General features: G+C 41.1%; 1 protein-coding gene across 1 annotated transcript; it reads left to right on the top strand.

The window, feature by feature from the left end:
• Nucleotides 1-13,709: 13,709 nt before the first annotated feature.
• LOC147426222 (universal stress protein PHOS32-like) lies at nt 13,710-16,965 on the top strand. Its single transcript, XM_086498866.1, has 6 exons — nt 13,710-14,106; nt 14,179-14,310; nt 14,355-14,611; nt 15,652-15,773; nt 16,494-16,612; nt 16,694-16,965. The coding sequence occupies exons 2-6, from the start codon at nt 14,234-14,236 to the stop codon at nt 16,836-16,838; spliced, it is 720 nt and encodes a 239-aa protein (XP_086354992.1). The 5' UTR covers nt 13,710-14,106; nt 14,179-14,233; the 3' UTR covers nt 16,839-16,965.
• Nucleotides 16,966-17,425: the final 460 nt, after the last annotated feature.

Raw genomic sequence — 17,425 nt, 5'->3', positions numbered from 1 at the left:
TGTCCTGCACCTGTACTGTCTCTCACTGTCCTGTCACTGTCCTGTAAGCATAGACTACGACAATGCCTCAACGGCAGTAAAGCAAAGATGCAATCCCAACTGTCTAACTCACAATCAATACATCCTAGCTGCCTATCTAAGGGTGCTCGAGGGATCGCTCCAAGACCTGTATCACCGAAAGGATCTCAACATTCGAGAATCCCCCAGCTCAATAAAACCTCACTCGACCCTCAACAAAGGCTGCAGTAAATCTGACAGTACATAGACTTCCCACAAAGTCATACATCCACAAATTTCCCACTATATGCTGTAACCGTTGCGGCGGTTGTTTGCTGCATGACTCACAGCCAGCAAACCCTCAACAGACATACATCATCTCTGACAATACATCCCATGTGGAAGTACCTGCAATGTCAGGATGAAATCTGGAATATCAAGCAGCAAACACAAGCTACCTGATGAACTAGTGAATGTCGCCTACAGTCTGTGTATAGGTGCGCCCGTGTCGTATGTGACACGCCTCCAAGAACTGTAAGCCGTCCTTCGTTGTGTAGATAGCCACAAATCAGTACTCTGGAAGTGCAGATATCCTCAGCACTTGCAGTCGTAGGCAGAAACCCCAAAAATTGCAGAGTTGGATCTGCACCCGCCGAGACCACGTAGTCGAAAATGGCCTGCGCAGATTTTTGTCAAAGCCGAACGGTGGTCGAGATGACCTCAGAATGAAATTCTGAGAACACCAAGCCCTTCTGGCTTTCCCACAAGAATTGGGGCCGTGTCTTCGCCTGTTGAATCTCACTCCAATCTGAGCAGGTGACTCTGGCTACCTGCAAATGCTGCCCCGAGCCTCGATCTGAGCTCTGATACCAGTTGAAGGAGTACGAGCGAAAGTGCGACGCGAGAGAGAGAGTGCGAGAAGAAGAGCACGACGATATGTTGAACTCGCTCTACTGTAATGTGTAGAGCATAGTGAGTTCTTATTTGGTTTTTACAAAAGAATATGTGTACATACCTGGCGGCCCGTCCACTCACCTGGGTGACCACATTGGGCTTTATACCCCAACACTTTCTACTGCTATGTATTCTCATCTGTACTTGTCAACAACTATAGATTTCCATTGATAGGCGACTTCGTTTATAGACATATAAAAGCTTGTAATTCGTCAGCTCTTCTGGGTATAGGATTTGAGCACCTATAAAAGTTGACCTCATTGTCATCAATGTATCTATACAATCCTTCACTCTCACGGTCTGTCATCCGAACTCTTTCAACCACTCTGATCTTTATCAATTGCAAGTTTGGAAGATCCATTATGGGCGGATGCTCCTCTATCGCTGGGATCGTGAAGCTTGTATAAGCTGAGTTTGAATCTGAAGTAGACATGATTTTTGGGCTTAACAACTCTAGTTTGATGTAAGAAGGCTTATTTCAATATGTTCAAGTGCTTTGGTTAGGAAAAAGTTGAAACTATGTCCAAAACCACGACCATTTCCTTACAATTCTCGCCAATTGTCACTTTTAGACACCCCTTACTTACGAGTGCATTTTGAGGACTAAAACGATGTTTTATTGAGCGTTGACCAACAATAAATGACTTGAAGGGTCTTCAATTGTTGTTCAAGCTGAGCTTAGTTTTGATATAAAAAATTTTTGAATCCGATATCGGGAGCTCAAGTTATGGCCAAAACAATCTTCTATGCATTCAATCTTCTTGTAGATCAATTCAGGCACTTTCAGAGTGCCAAAAGGAAGCCCTTTAACTAGTCAAAATTACTGCCTGGCCTCAACTTGTGCATGGAGACTTCATACGTGTATGAGGTCTCCTGACTCAGAATTGCTCCAAACTTTAACTGTAGACTCTCCTTGATGTACTCTAAACAATCCAAGACTCAGTTTATGATTCTGACACTTTTATTGAGGTCTATCACTCTTTTTTCTTTTTGGTTGCTTGCAACTTCCCTCAGAGGTCAACTAAGCCAAAAGTGATCCAAATTGAATGAAACTTGGTCTCTATGCCTATTTTGTGATGGCAAACACTTTTGTAAACTCAGATGTAAGTTTTGACCTCTAATTTGACACTTGAGACATCATACGTGTATGATGTCTTTTGTGGCAAAATGAAGTGATTTTTATCTCAAAGACTCTTTATCACTCAAGCAACACTCGACAACTTTCAGAATTCAATTTCAACACTTTTTGTGCAAGTTATGGACAATACAAGCATGAACCTTGCCCAATTTCTATCTTTTGACACTTTTTAACCCAACTGTGCTCCAAATACAATATATCAAGGGACTACATCACCGTTGCATGTGAGTTTTGTTGAAGTCATCGATATGGATGCCTCTGCATGGCCATATGATCAGAGTTTGGTCTATATATGTTGGATACAAGATGAATGATATGCTTGGTTTGTGGTCTACCAATTTTATCTTTGTGGATTTTCCTTTCAAAGGTGTCCTACATTCTACGTCCTCACAGCCTCCATGGGATGCTTGTATTAAAGACCATGTGAGATTTGCCATCCATTTGACATACAATTTCTCGGAAGGCTCTAGATGGCTTCTTATCTTGGGATCTCTTACAAGTAGAAGATCTTCTGCCTTAAACTAGCTAAATTGTTGTTGCTTTGTTTTGTTCCGTCTAATATTTTGCTTTCTATATGGTAGGTGATACTCTTTAGCAGATTGAGAGGATGAGTAGAGTGTATGATTTGGTTGGTCATAAATTATAATTGAGATGTGGTTATTGATCATTCACCTTATGGATTTGTGGATGTTGGCAGAGATCATTAAGAGGTTGACATCGTTGTTAGTAATTTATGCGTAGAACAATTAAACTATGTTATTCTTAGTATTTATCATGTTTCTTTGCAGTGTGATATTTTGATGTTGTTGTTCATTCATAGGTGTGATGGACTGCCTCCACTTTACATTGATAAGAGCACACCATTTCTCCATGCTATAAGTATGACTCCTACTTATACCATCATGCTACACTACTCCAGAGTCTGCTTACGCAATCATGGACTTTGGGCTTGCATGGCATGGATTCATGCAGTGTAGCTCTTTCTAGTCTTGTAAAGATTTTATGTCTGCTGAAGGGCCTTTGTTTGGAGTTTTTTGTGCGATTTCTCCTATTCGCAAAGCATCTCTCTTTGGGATGTGCGTTGTAGCCTTGGATATTGATGAGGCTTTGATTTTGAAATGTTTTTTGCCTCTTCTTTGTTCCTATTCTAGAGAGGGAGAGAGACAAGAGGATTGACTTCTACAAATTTTGTGGATGGTGGCAGACCTCTCGATGGGAGACCGTTCAATCATTTGTGATCATTGTAGTTTGTTTAGCCATGGACATGTTATTTTTTGAGTGCCTATCTTAAGTTACATTTTGGTTTTGCAGGCTACATATACTCATTGTGATATATAAGAGCACTTAGCAACTATTGATACGATTTTGACTGATTTTGTAAACTTTATCTGCACTATTTAGGTTGGTTGATGTAGCTAATTTTTTACTAAATTTATTTGCACTATTTAGGCCGGTTGACTGTTAACTTTTGTTTCATTTAAGCTCCTTGATGGTGTACATTGAGGTGCAAGTTAGAAGGATGGTGCGGGATCCACAGTACAATGTTTGTACTCATGACAAGCCACATAGAAGACATGCAGTCATCAGTGACGAGTGTGATTCATGCTAATGTATCCTTTTTTGTACTTGATGAAACCAAATGTGGAAATACTTTGTTGTCAAGAAATGCTGTTAGCTAGTGCTCACTAAAGATGTCTCATCTTGATTTCGAAATGATTGCAAATAATTCTTTCTCCCTATCTCTCTCAAGAAGATGCATTCATTGTGTCAAATTTTCCACCTTCAAGAGGAGAAAAGGAGCCAGATATATGTTTATACACATAACAATAACTTGCAAAATGGGAAAATATAATGGTTTGATTTCTTTTGAGGTGGACGATGCACCATCATCCTCACGAATGTGACCACCCACAAGTACCCCAAGGTGCACCATGTCAAACACCCCCTTGCAACCAAGAGTGATAAGTAGGAAAAGATATCAATTCTTGTTTTAAGAACAAGATTTGTCACGCTAAAAAAGTAATGTTCTTGGAAAACTCTTGAACTATCCTAAAATTGAATGCATACATTCTTCTTACAAAGTTTCACATGCATTGGTACCCAAGTTTGTTTGCATATGTGTGCTTACATTGTCCACACTACATTCACCAAGTTCAAAAAATCCTCAATTGTGTCCACATCCATGCATAATTTACATCACCTTCTCAGATACAATCCTAGTTTTGTTATTCACTCATGTAGCTATATAATGATATAGCTTCCTTGACTATCTCTTACAAAAAAACAACTCATCTTCTATGGTCAACATAGATGTGCAATTTTGCAAAGAAGATCTCCATAGTGAAACTTTATCAACACTAAATGGAAAGACATAGCCTAAAGTAAAAAATATTCCCTCTAATGTCCACAAAAAAGGTTTTATATTAAGGAGCATTGAATTTGTAGGTGCATTATGATAGTCGTTAGAGGCATTGTTGGCACAAGTAATTGAATTCCCATGAGGGACATACTCAAGAGAGGTCAACAAATCACAATGTGAGGTACTGTGCTTTGTAACACCACTGTCAAAATACCACACCTGTGAATCTGTAGCAACTAACATGCATGCATCATGGACAACAGGATTATAGGTATACTCTACACTAAAAGCCCATTTTGCATCAACATCAGCATCATAGTCTCCTTTCACAAAAGACTCAACAATAGATGCATTTGTACTGGAACGAGCATTTGCAGTGGAACCACCCTCTTTCTTCTTAGCCTCTTTGGCCTTCAACTTAGGACACTACTTGATCAAGTAATCGTTAATTTTACAATAATGGCAACGCATCTTTTTTTTGCCCTTATCACCAAAAATTCCAGACAAATTGCTGCCAAGAGAAGCATTAGGAACATGTGATTTTCCACTCGTAGAAGAATCATAAGAAGTGGTTGCATTGCTATTACCCCCTTTTCTTTGAGCAACAATAAAAGCCTGTTCAACTGCATGCTATCTAGTCCCGTGTTTTTTGGAAAGTGACTCTTGCAAGAACAATGTGCACAATGCATCAAACTTGACAACTTCAGGATTTCCTTAGGTCATAAGTCTCTAATTATTAGCAAAAGTCTGGTAAAAATATTGCAAGGCATCAAGAATAGTCTGCACAAGGGAACTGTCTAAAATGACTTCACCTGCAGAAATAAGTTGCGCATTGATATCCTTGACACCAGTAAGGAAAGTGTCCATGTCATCTTCCTCATGCATAATCTTTGACTCCAGCTCTTTACATAGCAATGCAATTTTTGCCTCATTGCGACTTGCATAAAGACCAGTTAGAATATCCCAAGCTTGTTTTGCAGATTTCGCTGAACGAATGCGAGGAGTAATAGTGCGCTTCCCAGACAACGCAATCAATGCATGAGCGTGTGCATCTTTTACATTCCAACAACCTTGTTCTGTCATAGGAAAAACAACTCTAACAACAACAATCCTTGCAGCAAGACCTGCAACATCCTCAGAGCCAAGACGTACATCAATGTTGCACAATATTCCAAACACCCTTTGACACAAGAACATGTTGCATCGTGTAAGCCCACATAGGGTAATTGTCCCCATCCAATGTGTCCTCAATAGCAAACATCTTGAACATATCTATGTTGTTGTTGGCCATGGCGAATGCCTGCACCAGATGTGAAAACTGCCCAAAAAGAGGAGAAATGAAGTAGAAACATATAGAATAAACCGTAGAAGACTGTAAGGACCTGTTATGCAAAAAACGGCACTGACAAAAATTTTGCACAAAATGAAAAAATAGCATGTGCAGTACTATCTATAGTGGAAACAGTGGCCGCAATGAGCCCAAATCAAAAATCTGAGTAGACTAAGCTCTTCAAGCTTACCAAAAATTTTGTCGACCTGAAAACGCTCGCCAAAGCTCACAAAAATCGAAGAAAATGAGCAGGCGTGTGCTGGAGCTGCTGGCATCTAAGCTTGGGAGAACACAACTTGCTCTGATACTAACTGTTGGAATTAGGGTTGCAGGAAAACACACACAGCTTGGAGAAGAAAAGGAAGCTCAAGGCACACAATAGAGAGTGTATTACATAGTGTGCAATGGAATGATAGATAGCCCTAGAGTGATGGGCGTATATACAATGCACGGGGGGGAAAATCTCCTAGTGAGGGAAAAAATACCTCGACGATCCTAAGTGTGTTCACACACGTCACTTCCACATGTATATGGTAACAAACCCATGCTTAGTTAGTCCCTGATAACCTATAGGAAAAGATTCTTCTCTCTTTGGGTCAAGCAAGAACCTTTTCTTCTTGTACCATTGCAATCCCTCTTTACAATGGTACATGGCCAAAACTTATCTCCCTGTAGTCTTTGAACGCTTTGTTTGCTTTTGGTAGAGGATACTCATGAAGACTATCGCGTTTCCTCTCATGATTCACACACACAATCAATAACTGCACAACTCGCTTCCCATCTCTGCTCTTTATCCTAGCATAAGCAGAACCATCATCCAAGACCTTTGTTTCCATGCGAATGGCTATGATATATGGCTGCCCAAGGATAAGAGGATGAGTAGGCATCTCCTGCACAAAGAATTTTTTCTCATCTTTGACATTACTAATCATCACTTTCACGTTTGGACAAGCCCCATATAGATCTCTGATGAGTTATTTATAGCTCTAATCATCCATCCATGGCTTGTGTCTATCGGCCACTTGACATTCATGTAAAGACTCTTTGACGTAAGATTTATTTCAGAGCCATGATCTATCAATGCAGCATATGGCTCCTCAAGATCACCCACTTGATTAAAGTTTCCATTGTAGCTCTTTCCCAATGACTTTTAGAGTAGTGTCTTTTATGGGAGGCTTCATCTTCATCATCCATCTTCATCATCATCATCCAAAAATTTAGCATGCATATCTCTTCCAAAAGACTGGTATCATCCTACCACAATGTCATCACATTCACCCTCTTGTACATGTATCCCTTATGCCTTCAGTGATTCTCCTCCACCCTGCGATTGTGGAGGAATAGACTCAGTGAGAGTTTGCCTCTTTCTTTTTATGATATCTATAATTTTCTCATGAAACTCATGCTTAGCTATGTCAAGAACTTCACCCAAGGTAAACTCAAGTTTACTATCAAAAATCATTTCCTCCAATACTTGCTTTAAGTTGTGACAGCTTCATTGTTGGATTGTATTCTGTAAGTAGGGCCTTTTGTTTTTTATTTTCCTTGTTCTTTCTTCATTTCTGTAGATGCTTCCTTTATAGGAAACTCAAGAGGAGGAGGCACCTACGGTGAAGCCTCGTAAGAAGGTCTAGGATCTTTTCTTCCTCCAGCTCTTGTAACCCTTTGAAGTAGAGGGACCTGCATCTCCTTTCTCACGTCTATGCTTCTCTTTCATAATTGCTTCATTGTTATGGCATTTTGCAAGATAGGCATGCACTGATAAAGATTCCACAAGATCATCCCAACCTGTGGTATGGCGTATGCAACCACCAGATTCCTATAATACCTGTTTAGTTACCTTCCCTTTTTCAGCTGACACCACTGCATATAGCCACAAGCTATCGACCTCCGCAAAAGCATCCTGAGTAGGCTTTGACCCTTTCTTTGGAATCAACTCTATCTTTGCCCCATAGGTAGCAGCCTCCACTACAAAGATGGCATGACTGGTCGCCATATCCTCCACTAACTTCCGCATACCCCCTTTTCCATAGTTAATTCTTAATGGCATACATGTCTCCCATAGATGGATATTCATCCTTAAAAAACACAAGATCTCTTTTCAAGGCATCACTGAAGCTATCACAACCCCTTTTCCATAGTTAATTCTTAATGGCATACATGTCTCCCATAGATGGATATTCATCCTTAAAAAACACAAGATCTCTTTTCAAGGCATCACTGAAGCTATCACAATCCCTTTTTCCATGATTTGTGCTATCACACCATATGCATCTGTGCACAAATCCTTCTTTGGTTTGGGATGTATGTCCTACAGGCTGTCTTTTCTCTTCAAGCTTCGTCAGCTTTAACTTTATTTTTTGCATGCCCTTAGCTCATCAAGCATAGAATTATCACCTTTTGGACTCACAATAGCAGGCTTTGGTGGAATCTATGATGTACTAGAAGTAGAGGTAGTACCATTCACCACCATCTTGCCCCTACGATATTGCCTCTTAGGAAGCAATGAAACTGCATCCTCAACCTCTTTCCACTCAGCCTTTAGACCAAGTTCTGTATATATAATTCTTGTCTTCAAGGAGTAGCTCTAACTTTTCTCGGAGCTCAGGACCTATAGTTTGAAGGAACAATTCAATCTTTTTACTATCCAAAGTATCTCGCTATGTTCCTTATAGCTGAGCATAGCGCCACTCAAACTCTCCAATAGTTCAGTGATGGAAAGTCCTTCTTTTGGCTTTGCAACCCATTCCAAGAAGGTTCTTTTTGTACCCTTTCCGAATCCTCCATGAAGTTTTCCTCCTTTAGGGCTAATTTGAATTTCTCCCAACCTCCTCCATGCTCCTCCATGACTCCCCTTACATGATCTCTAATCTCAAATTCTCAGGGAACACAACAAGCTCAAAACTACAAATCATATCCACCTCTGGAACCTGTTGTAGCTCCATCTCCTTCACATAACCACGAATATACTTTGTGACATCTTTCCATTCAAATTGGTCCACTTTGTTCACAATATCTTGAAGGGCTTTGGTTGCTGACACCTCCCTTCTTTCTTTGCAGCCTATTGTTGTTGCATAAACATAGCAATTGCTTGAAACATTTGCATTGTGCATGGATCAAGACGCATGTCAGTTGCTCTTGTTGATCCATAGCTTTAACTATTTGTATTTAAACCTTTGAAAACAAGTTTTTCAACCCTCACTTCAGCTGCTTCACGTCGGGTTCACCAAGAATGTCGGGATGTGTGCAGTCTAGCTAAGGAGGTGCCAAACCTTTGCCTACGAGAGTTCATGATGAGAATCACAAAACCTTTGTGAAAAAGTGTTTATGGAGAATCATCAACCCTCTTCCTAAAGATGGTTTGAAGTCTAAGAGCGTTTGTGATAGAAAAGTCACAAACCTTCTTTCCTATCGTGCTTGGAATCTACTTGTTTTCATAGTCGAGTTTGTGATGGAAGGATCACCAATTCACATCCAATTTTACTTAAAGAGAGAAATTAAAAACAATAAATTTTCAGCCATGAAACCTCAACTCTCATACAAGCACAAATCCCATTCAATACTCAAACCTCTTTTCATGGAATCATGTAGCCTCGCTCCCAATTACATAGTCGTAACTTCAAACAGTTGAAAGGCATACACGAGCTTTCACCTTCACGACGATCATTTTTTTATTTTGCAGAGATTCAAGAGCTTCCATATCAAAGACCACACACCATTTTGACAAAGGGAAACCTTAATTCACTCCCTCACAAGCTCACATACAAGATTGTGAAGAGGCGGGACTACCTTACACATAGATTGAGCAACCATGAAGGGAATTGCATAGAAGAGGAAAATTGCAGGTTTCTTCACTCAAAAGTGCTGTTGTGTCAATTTTTGGGTCATTTTGCCACTTTGGACCAAAACTAGGTCATTTTTAGCTCATTTTTAACCCAAAAAAACCATTTTTCATGTGAAGAATCCCAAACGGAGTAAAAAAAACTACATAAATTTGTGGGATCACTTGCATAAGCATAAAAACCATAGAAATGCATCAGTTTTCATCAATTTTCCATTTTGGGTCACTTTCCATGTAATTTTATGGACGATGCCCCTTAGGTGCTATTTTTGGCAGATTTTGCCCGCATCAATCTCTGTAGGCAAGATGAGTGAGCCACCATGATAAAATTGGAACATTTACATTATAAAACCAAATTAACCATCTTAACAAGTGGGAAAACACGCAATGGAACCACATCTAGGGCCATGATTGCCCCAAATAGGTTTGTACATGATAGCGATCGCAGCAGTGGCTTTAGCATATATCACAATATGTACATGATTGTTTTTATTTCCATGCATTGGAAGGTGTCAAAAGTGAGGTGAATGTTTTTATTTCACATTGTGCACTTGCCATAACACAACAATGTGTTGAATATAGGACATGCCCAAGGTGATTTATGAATGATTTCCTTTAGGAAGATCTAGGTTTTATGCACAAACCATTCTTGATGGGCATCCTCTCCTAGATGGTGTCTCTTGAAGTGCATTGACTAGCCTACATGACTCTGGCAAGGAAGCTATATGATGTTTCAACTAGATAACAAGATAAGGCCTATCTCCAAATGGAATCACTTATGCTCACACCTTAAAAGCATGTGGCATGCAAATGTTGTTGTTTTATCAATGAAGGCCTCTCTCCAATTGAATTTGCACATGCTTACACCTTGGAGGCATTTGGGCTTACACACGACCCTCCCTTGAGTGAGATAATTCACGATGACATTGTTACTGAAGGACTGCTCAAGAAGATGTCATGATTGGTGCAAGCCCCTTGAGAGCGTGGATGACATGTCCCAAAGCACAGAATATGGAGGGGGTATCCCCCATTATCGTTGGGTCTACTGGATGCAAAACTATGTTAATGTACCCTTTATATTATTAACTGTGAACTGTAAAGGTCTCAGAGGGTGTTTCCCACCACTATATATTTTTTTCTTCTCTCTTTTTCTTTTTTCTCTTGTGTGTGTGTATTTGCAAGCTTGGAATAAGAGTTCTTGAGTTTAAGACTCGCTGCATAGATCTATGAGGTCTCTTCCCTGTGATAAATTCTTCTTTTGCTACTTCTTCTAGCTCTACATACGATAAAATCCTATTATCTACCTTGCCATGATCATCTCTCATGTTCTCTTCGCTCTCACGAGGAGATTACTCCTATCATAGGAAATTAAACTCTCAAAGTACATCAGGCTATGCAACTTCATATGGATTCTATTGCATAAAATGTCAGGATTTTTATATCTTATTTGATCGCTCTCACTAATTACAAATTAATGAAGAATTAAAGTTAAGATCTCCAATGATTTCAAGAAACGGGTAACATCAAGAATAAGAAAATGAAAAGAAGTTTAGATAAATCAGAAAAGAGAATTTCGTAACACTTAGCTTTTGTGCATAATCGTACAAATCCTCGCTCAAATGCCAATTGTTTTTTAAATCTCTTTGCCTAATTATTATCAAGAGCGTAGCCTTGCGCTCTGATACCATTGCTACAAAATGGGAGCGCGGAGAGCCCTGCAAAATACCCAAAATAGCACACAGCAAGTCATAAACGAACAAATCTACATACCTGACGACTCACACAAATCAATAATCGAGCTAAACGCGAACAGAGAGCGAGATAGAGTGAGAGAGCACGTGCAGGTGCACCTCCTAGAGCGGAGTGCCACACCAACATGACAAGAGAGGAGAGAAGAGAATAGAGAAGAAGTACACAGGCACTGGGTGCAATCTCCCCTCGAGCAAGAGTGAGCATTTTCCTCTTGCGGGTAATTACTTATAGATTTGTGAATGCTAAAAAATGAATACACATAAAGTGACTATAGCTCACAAAGAGCTCTTTTATAAGACAATGATAATGAATCTTCTATCCTTTGCACATTCCATAGAGCAGCTATGAATTTTCCACTTGTCAGCTACAATAAATATGATTTACCATTTCCATTACAGGGTAAGGCTATGGCCATTTGGTGATGCATGAAGGAGCCGACCAATGTGACCCTCGACGACATAAGGTACATAAATTTGCAACCCTCAACTTTAGGTGTAGTCCATGTAAACAAACATTATACCTTTGTGCTTCTTTCCGCTTTTGCAGGCGGTATCTTCTTCTACGACATTGATGCGGCAAGGTACTACGAGGCGACTATCCCGTCGACAGGTCCACTGCTCCAGTGCCGCTTCAAGGACTCTGGTAGGAGTGAGGACCTCTTTGGGACTTGCTGATGACCCATCAATATCAGAGACGATGGAACGTCCACCACCGAGGCAAACGTTGACAGGCCCCCAACTTCCTCCTAAGGCTTCATCCCCATCGCCACTCACTGTGGCCCATCGACGTGGGTCTGCAACACTGAACTGCCACCATCAGATACGCATGAGCCAACACCCAAAAGTCTCCCTCGCAGTGACCTACCTCTCTGTGCGTCGAAGCTCCTGACGGTGTGACCGTCCTGTGAGGTCACTCACCATCCTCCCCATCACCTACCACCTTGTATAAATGTTCATTATGAGAACTGTAGTACATACACATGGTTGTAAATACACTATTGTAGCCAATGGTTTATAGAAATAGTGCAGTTTCTTTATTCACTCTCGACATCTACGCAGTTCGCCACAATGGATTAGCAGAGTGATGAGCCAGTATGTGCCAACATTTTAAAAGAAAAGAAAGCAAAGGCGAATCTTTAACATAGGCTGTGTTGAAAAGAAGAAAACGGCAACGAATGAGCGCTTGCATGGCAATGAGGTCGTCCACAAACGTGTCTGTAGTGGAGTGGGATGATAGACCGTAGCCATGCGGTGAGGTCACCAACATACACAACTGTTGCAGGGGAGTAGGCTGACAGAACAGAGGGTTGGGTTGGGGAGCGCAGGCCAAGAAAAGCATTATTTTCTTAAAGAGTGAGGTGTATCTCAATATCATAAAGCGATTCGTGTGGGTTGGTTAGCGCATCACTTAGTAGGCATGATTTGTGATGTGGAGAGTTTAACTCCGCTCGTTGTTGGTCATTTTGCTTGCCATTCCATGAAGCTCAAGGATTTGGAATCTTTGTTGATACAAATGAACAAGGCGTCTAGAGACAGACGTTGGCACTACCTTTCAACTTGATCTGGTGGAGAGAGATAGAGAGGGGGGGTGGGGGTGGTGGTGAGGAGGGAGGGGAAGAGAAGAAGAAGAAGAAGAAGAGAGACTATAGATTAAAGAAGAGAAAGACATACCTTTGAAAATTTGAAGGGTGCTTCGTTGTATAAGGGCTGAAACTCCCTGGGCATATACCCTCCGTTGTACATGGGCCTCCTTTTCTGCCGAAAGGCAGTGCCAATAATATAAAGAATTAGAGGAAACTAGTATGATCGGCGGCCTCTCTCTCTCTCTCTCTCTCTCTCTCTCTTTTTCTCTCTCCCTCTTTATCACGTGCACATGAGCTTCTCTCAGTTTGGAATTTAGCCTTCATGTCGCAGATTTTGACACGTGTAAAGGGTTCCCCCTTCTGCCATATTATGTTACTAGTACGACTGGTTGCCTTCGGCGGCCACTCTTTCTTTCTCTCTCCCTCTTTATCGCGTGCACAGGGGCTTCTTTCAATTTTGGAGTTTAACCTTCATGTCGGAGATTTAGACCGTGTAAAGGGCTCCCCCTTCCGCCAATATTATATTATGTTATAAAGTTTAGATAGTTTAGAGGAAATTGCCAAACGTCTCGAGTTCAAAACTTCACTGGCTCCCGATAAAATCTTTCTTCCTGTCAAGCTGAGTCTTCCTTGCAGGCGAACCCAATGAGCTTTTCAATTTACATATGGATAAAGTGCCCTGCTCGAGTGACAGCTCCCCGTGGTGCATAGTGTCTAGCAGGAAGCAGACGCTACTGGTGACTCTTCTAGGTTTGCTTTTCATGAAAACGATGACGAGAAGCAGCTTGCATACACTCTCTCTCTCTCTCTCTCTAATTTTGCTTGCCGTCATCATTGTAGATCCAATCTTGCCGTGACGTAAATTGTGGCTCTTTTCTACCGACAAGCATGAAAGTGGACGGACTCCATTAACGACCTGCAAGTTAGAGCTCGACAGAGGATTATAGAGAGCCAAACGTCAGCCAAAGTGGGAGAACTTCATTGAAGTTGACCCTCCAGCTGAGCTAGCTCACCGAAAGTGGTAATTGGGAAGAGCCATATTCGCGTCATCATTGTGTTCGTCTGCTAGGCCATGCCAAATTGTATTGATGGTTATTTGTGTGCAATCGGGCAGAGGCTTGTTGAAGAAAACCCGCAGAAAACCCCTCATTTTGTAAGTACATACTCTTCCAGAATCAAGCATTTGCATCGATTTGAGCTGATCCGATTCTTTTTCTTCATGAAGAAGGTGAGCTGAAATAAGATGGGGACCTTTAGAGAATGCCCATGAAAGGGCCCTCATGAACTGGTTAAGAGATGAATTCATGTTGTCGGCGGTGGATGAACCGATAGACAGCAGCCAGAGAATGGTTGGAGAGTAAGACGGGATCTGTTGGAAAGCTAAGTTGGTGTGCCTGGCAGATCTGCATTTGCATCTATTTTGAGGGCAAAACTGGAAGAAGCTTTGCAAGAAGAAAGGGAAGATGCAGGGCGGTGGTTGGATGGCTCATTCGTGGGCTCTGAGAGGTTTTATGATGAAAAGCTAGAACCTAGACGCATGGTTGTTGTAGTGGATGATGCTGAATCAGCCCGTACAGCTCTTGGTTGGGCCATGCATAATGTCATCCGTGGTGGTGACATAATCACGCTACTCCATGTGCACCCGTCATCTGCAAGAGGTGAAGTTTTTCCTACAATTCTTGTATTTTCTGTTTTGCCTGTTGATGAGGTACTCTTGTTGGGACAGCTGTTTGTTATCTCATGTTGTGAATACCTTACAAAAATTCTGTTGTTAATCTGGTTTAGTAACACACATGTCAACGTTCATCCCCATGCATGTACTCATGTGGGACATTGTCGCACATGTGAAGACTTCAGATGTACCAACATATCAAGTGTAATCCCCAGCCCAAAAAAAAAGAACTTTATCAGGGCACCCAGTTGCATGACATGAGATCAACTTTGTCCGAGCCATGATTCAAACTTGAAAAATGGATAGGGTGAACGACATAAAGCATTACGGCAGAGTCTGTACCCCTTCTTAGAGACATGCCCGAAACTCGCTACTCAGAAACTTGTTGTGATGTATGCTTGTGTGTGTGTGCATGTATGTGTTTGTGTTGTGTATGTTGATCCTAGTTCTGCACCTGCCAGTGGGAATGTCGTAGTATCTAGTTGTTATGGTGGTGTTAATGGTCGTATTTTCTTTTGAATGTTTCCCACGAGTCTATAATGTGCACTTTGCTTTAAAGGTGCTTTCCTTGGATTCGTCTAGTTACATGAAAGACCTTGATCAATTGGTTCTTATCTATACAATTATCGCTTTCCGACATATGTTTGACAGATACTACATTAGGTTAAGGCCCATTGGATCATGTACACTATTCTAGATAACATATGCCAATCGTAGAGTCAGTTGCATATATTGGTTTGCAACAACAGTCTTGGCTCTTTCTTGTGTCTACGCTCGTTGGGGAATTCTGTATATTATGCTAGCTGAGCTTTGTATAGGTAAAAATAGACATTGCTCATGATTTTGCTTGTATAATGCCCAAGAATAGGCTAAAGTATAGATACTTTGGGTTACATTTATCTGAGTGCATGTATCCATGCAAAGATTAATTTATACATAGACATTTTATGTACTCATATGTGTATATCCCTATGCATGCATGTTTGTTTGTGTGAGAGAAGAATAATGGTTTTTCCAATCAAGCAGGAAGAGCGTCAGATTTCACACCCGTACAATTGCAGAGTTCTGAGGGTAGTCGAAGGCTCCACCGCTTGAAGGGTTTTCAACTTGCTCTCTCTTTCAAGGACTTGTGTGACCTGAATCCAGAGGTAAGGTGTTTCCTCTTTCACATCAAGGAGAGAAATTGCCTTCAAACTGGTATTTCTTCTTTTGCACTGTGATATAAATGCTGGTTAAAATGTATGGGGTCCAGTGGGGGTCCAATGGCAGTTACTTTATTATTGCCTCGTGTATTTAATAATAGTCATAATAAACAATTCAGAACCTTACCATAGTCAAGAGTGTTCTGGCCTTTTGTGCTTATTTGCATGCTAAAACATGCCTTAGAGAAGAAAGAGAGATAGGTGTGCATTCTTTGGTGTGTATACGGAGGTTCCCTCTAGTATTCATGGCCATGTGAGTTCGGGGGGTGCAGTGTTAAGAACCCCCTATATAACGTGCATTTGCAGGGTACTCAAAGAACCTCTTTGTTGAAATGTCGACATGAATAGATCGACTCCTCTTTTTTGATGGATTACCGGGTTTTTTTCCAAAATGGATTTCAAAAACCCTTGTTGTTAATGTATCTTTGTTAAATTGCCAAAATTGTCAAAAATAACAAACCCCTCCTGCTGAACTCACATGGTATGTTAACAAGATTGTACGGTTGGAACCCCCCCCCCCCCCCCCCCCCCCCCCCCCCCCCCCCCCCCTTCCTTCGTGCTGCCGGGCATGTGAGTTTTTTTTGTTTTAGAGTGCCCATGTTGTTCTTCACCTTATTTTGTTTCAAGAGAACTAGTTAAAAAGCTTGTTTTCATGGCCATAAACAGGCAAAGGTAGAGATTCTTGTTGTGGAAGGTGATCAAGGGCCCACTATTGTGTCAATGGCAAAGAAACTCAGAGCCACGGCTCTAATTCTGGGTCAGCACAAGCGTGGGCTACTAGGAAGGTACTGGTTCATATCCTTATCAGTATACAAGACTGATATGATTGCTCCTCTCTTTAAACATGGGTGTTGTGGCCATTTTAGGATCCTCGGTAAAAAGGATACTCCCGAGTATTGTATCCAGAATTCTGATTGTCTAGTTCTTGCTGTGAAGCAAAGAAGCAGGAAGATCCGGTTTAATGGATATACAAAAACAGCCTCTCAAGTTAAAATAATGAGATATTTGTAAGCCGGATATTTTTTCGGACTCTGGCAAGGGCAAGCTGTCCTTTTCTTGTAAGTATTCAATGCTCATTGTCAAGGCATGGAGTGCTTGAAGCAAATAATGGGAAAAAAGTGCAATATTTATCATTTTCTCTGTGTTGTTGTGGTGGGCAAAATCTGTACAATTGGACTTGCTGATGTTGGCTAGCCACTTATACGATCGTATGTGAATAAGGAGGGGTTTTTTATTTTTTATTTTTTTATTTTGTGTATGTACTCACCATCAGCGCAGGGAAGGTAGTAAGGATCACCTCCATCAATGCCTATTTATTGCAATGCTAAAATAGAGGAGAGTATTTTCCAACCGTTAATTGCATTGCATGCATGGGCAGCTTGAAGCTGCATTGCCACATCCAATTGTCGCCGTTTGAGGCTCAACAGCCTGGGAGTTTCACTATTAATAAAATGGGATGCCGTTGCATGCATCAGATGCCCCTTCTCTACCCCTATGTATGGGACCATTCTTTATATAATGCACCTTTCATCTTGAGTATCACCCCCCTACCTTACACTCACGTATTGCCATACGGTAACCGCGGTGGTTATTGGGAT

The sequence above is a fragment of the Adiantum capillus-veneris genome, chromosome 24 (genome assembly GCF_014529385.1).
Source record: "Adiantum capillus-veneris isolate H3 chromosome 24, ASM1452938v2, whole genome shotgun sequence".
Classification (NCBI taxonomy): domain Eukaryota; kingdom Viridiplantae; phylum Streptophyta; class Polypodiopsida; order Polypodiales; family Pteridaceae; genus Adiantum; species Adiantum capillus-veneris.
The sequence above is the reverse complement of the archived record's forward strand: the minus strand, read 5'-3'. Positions and strand labels throughout refer to the sequence as shown.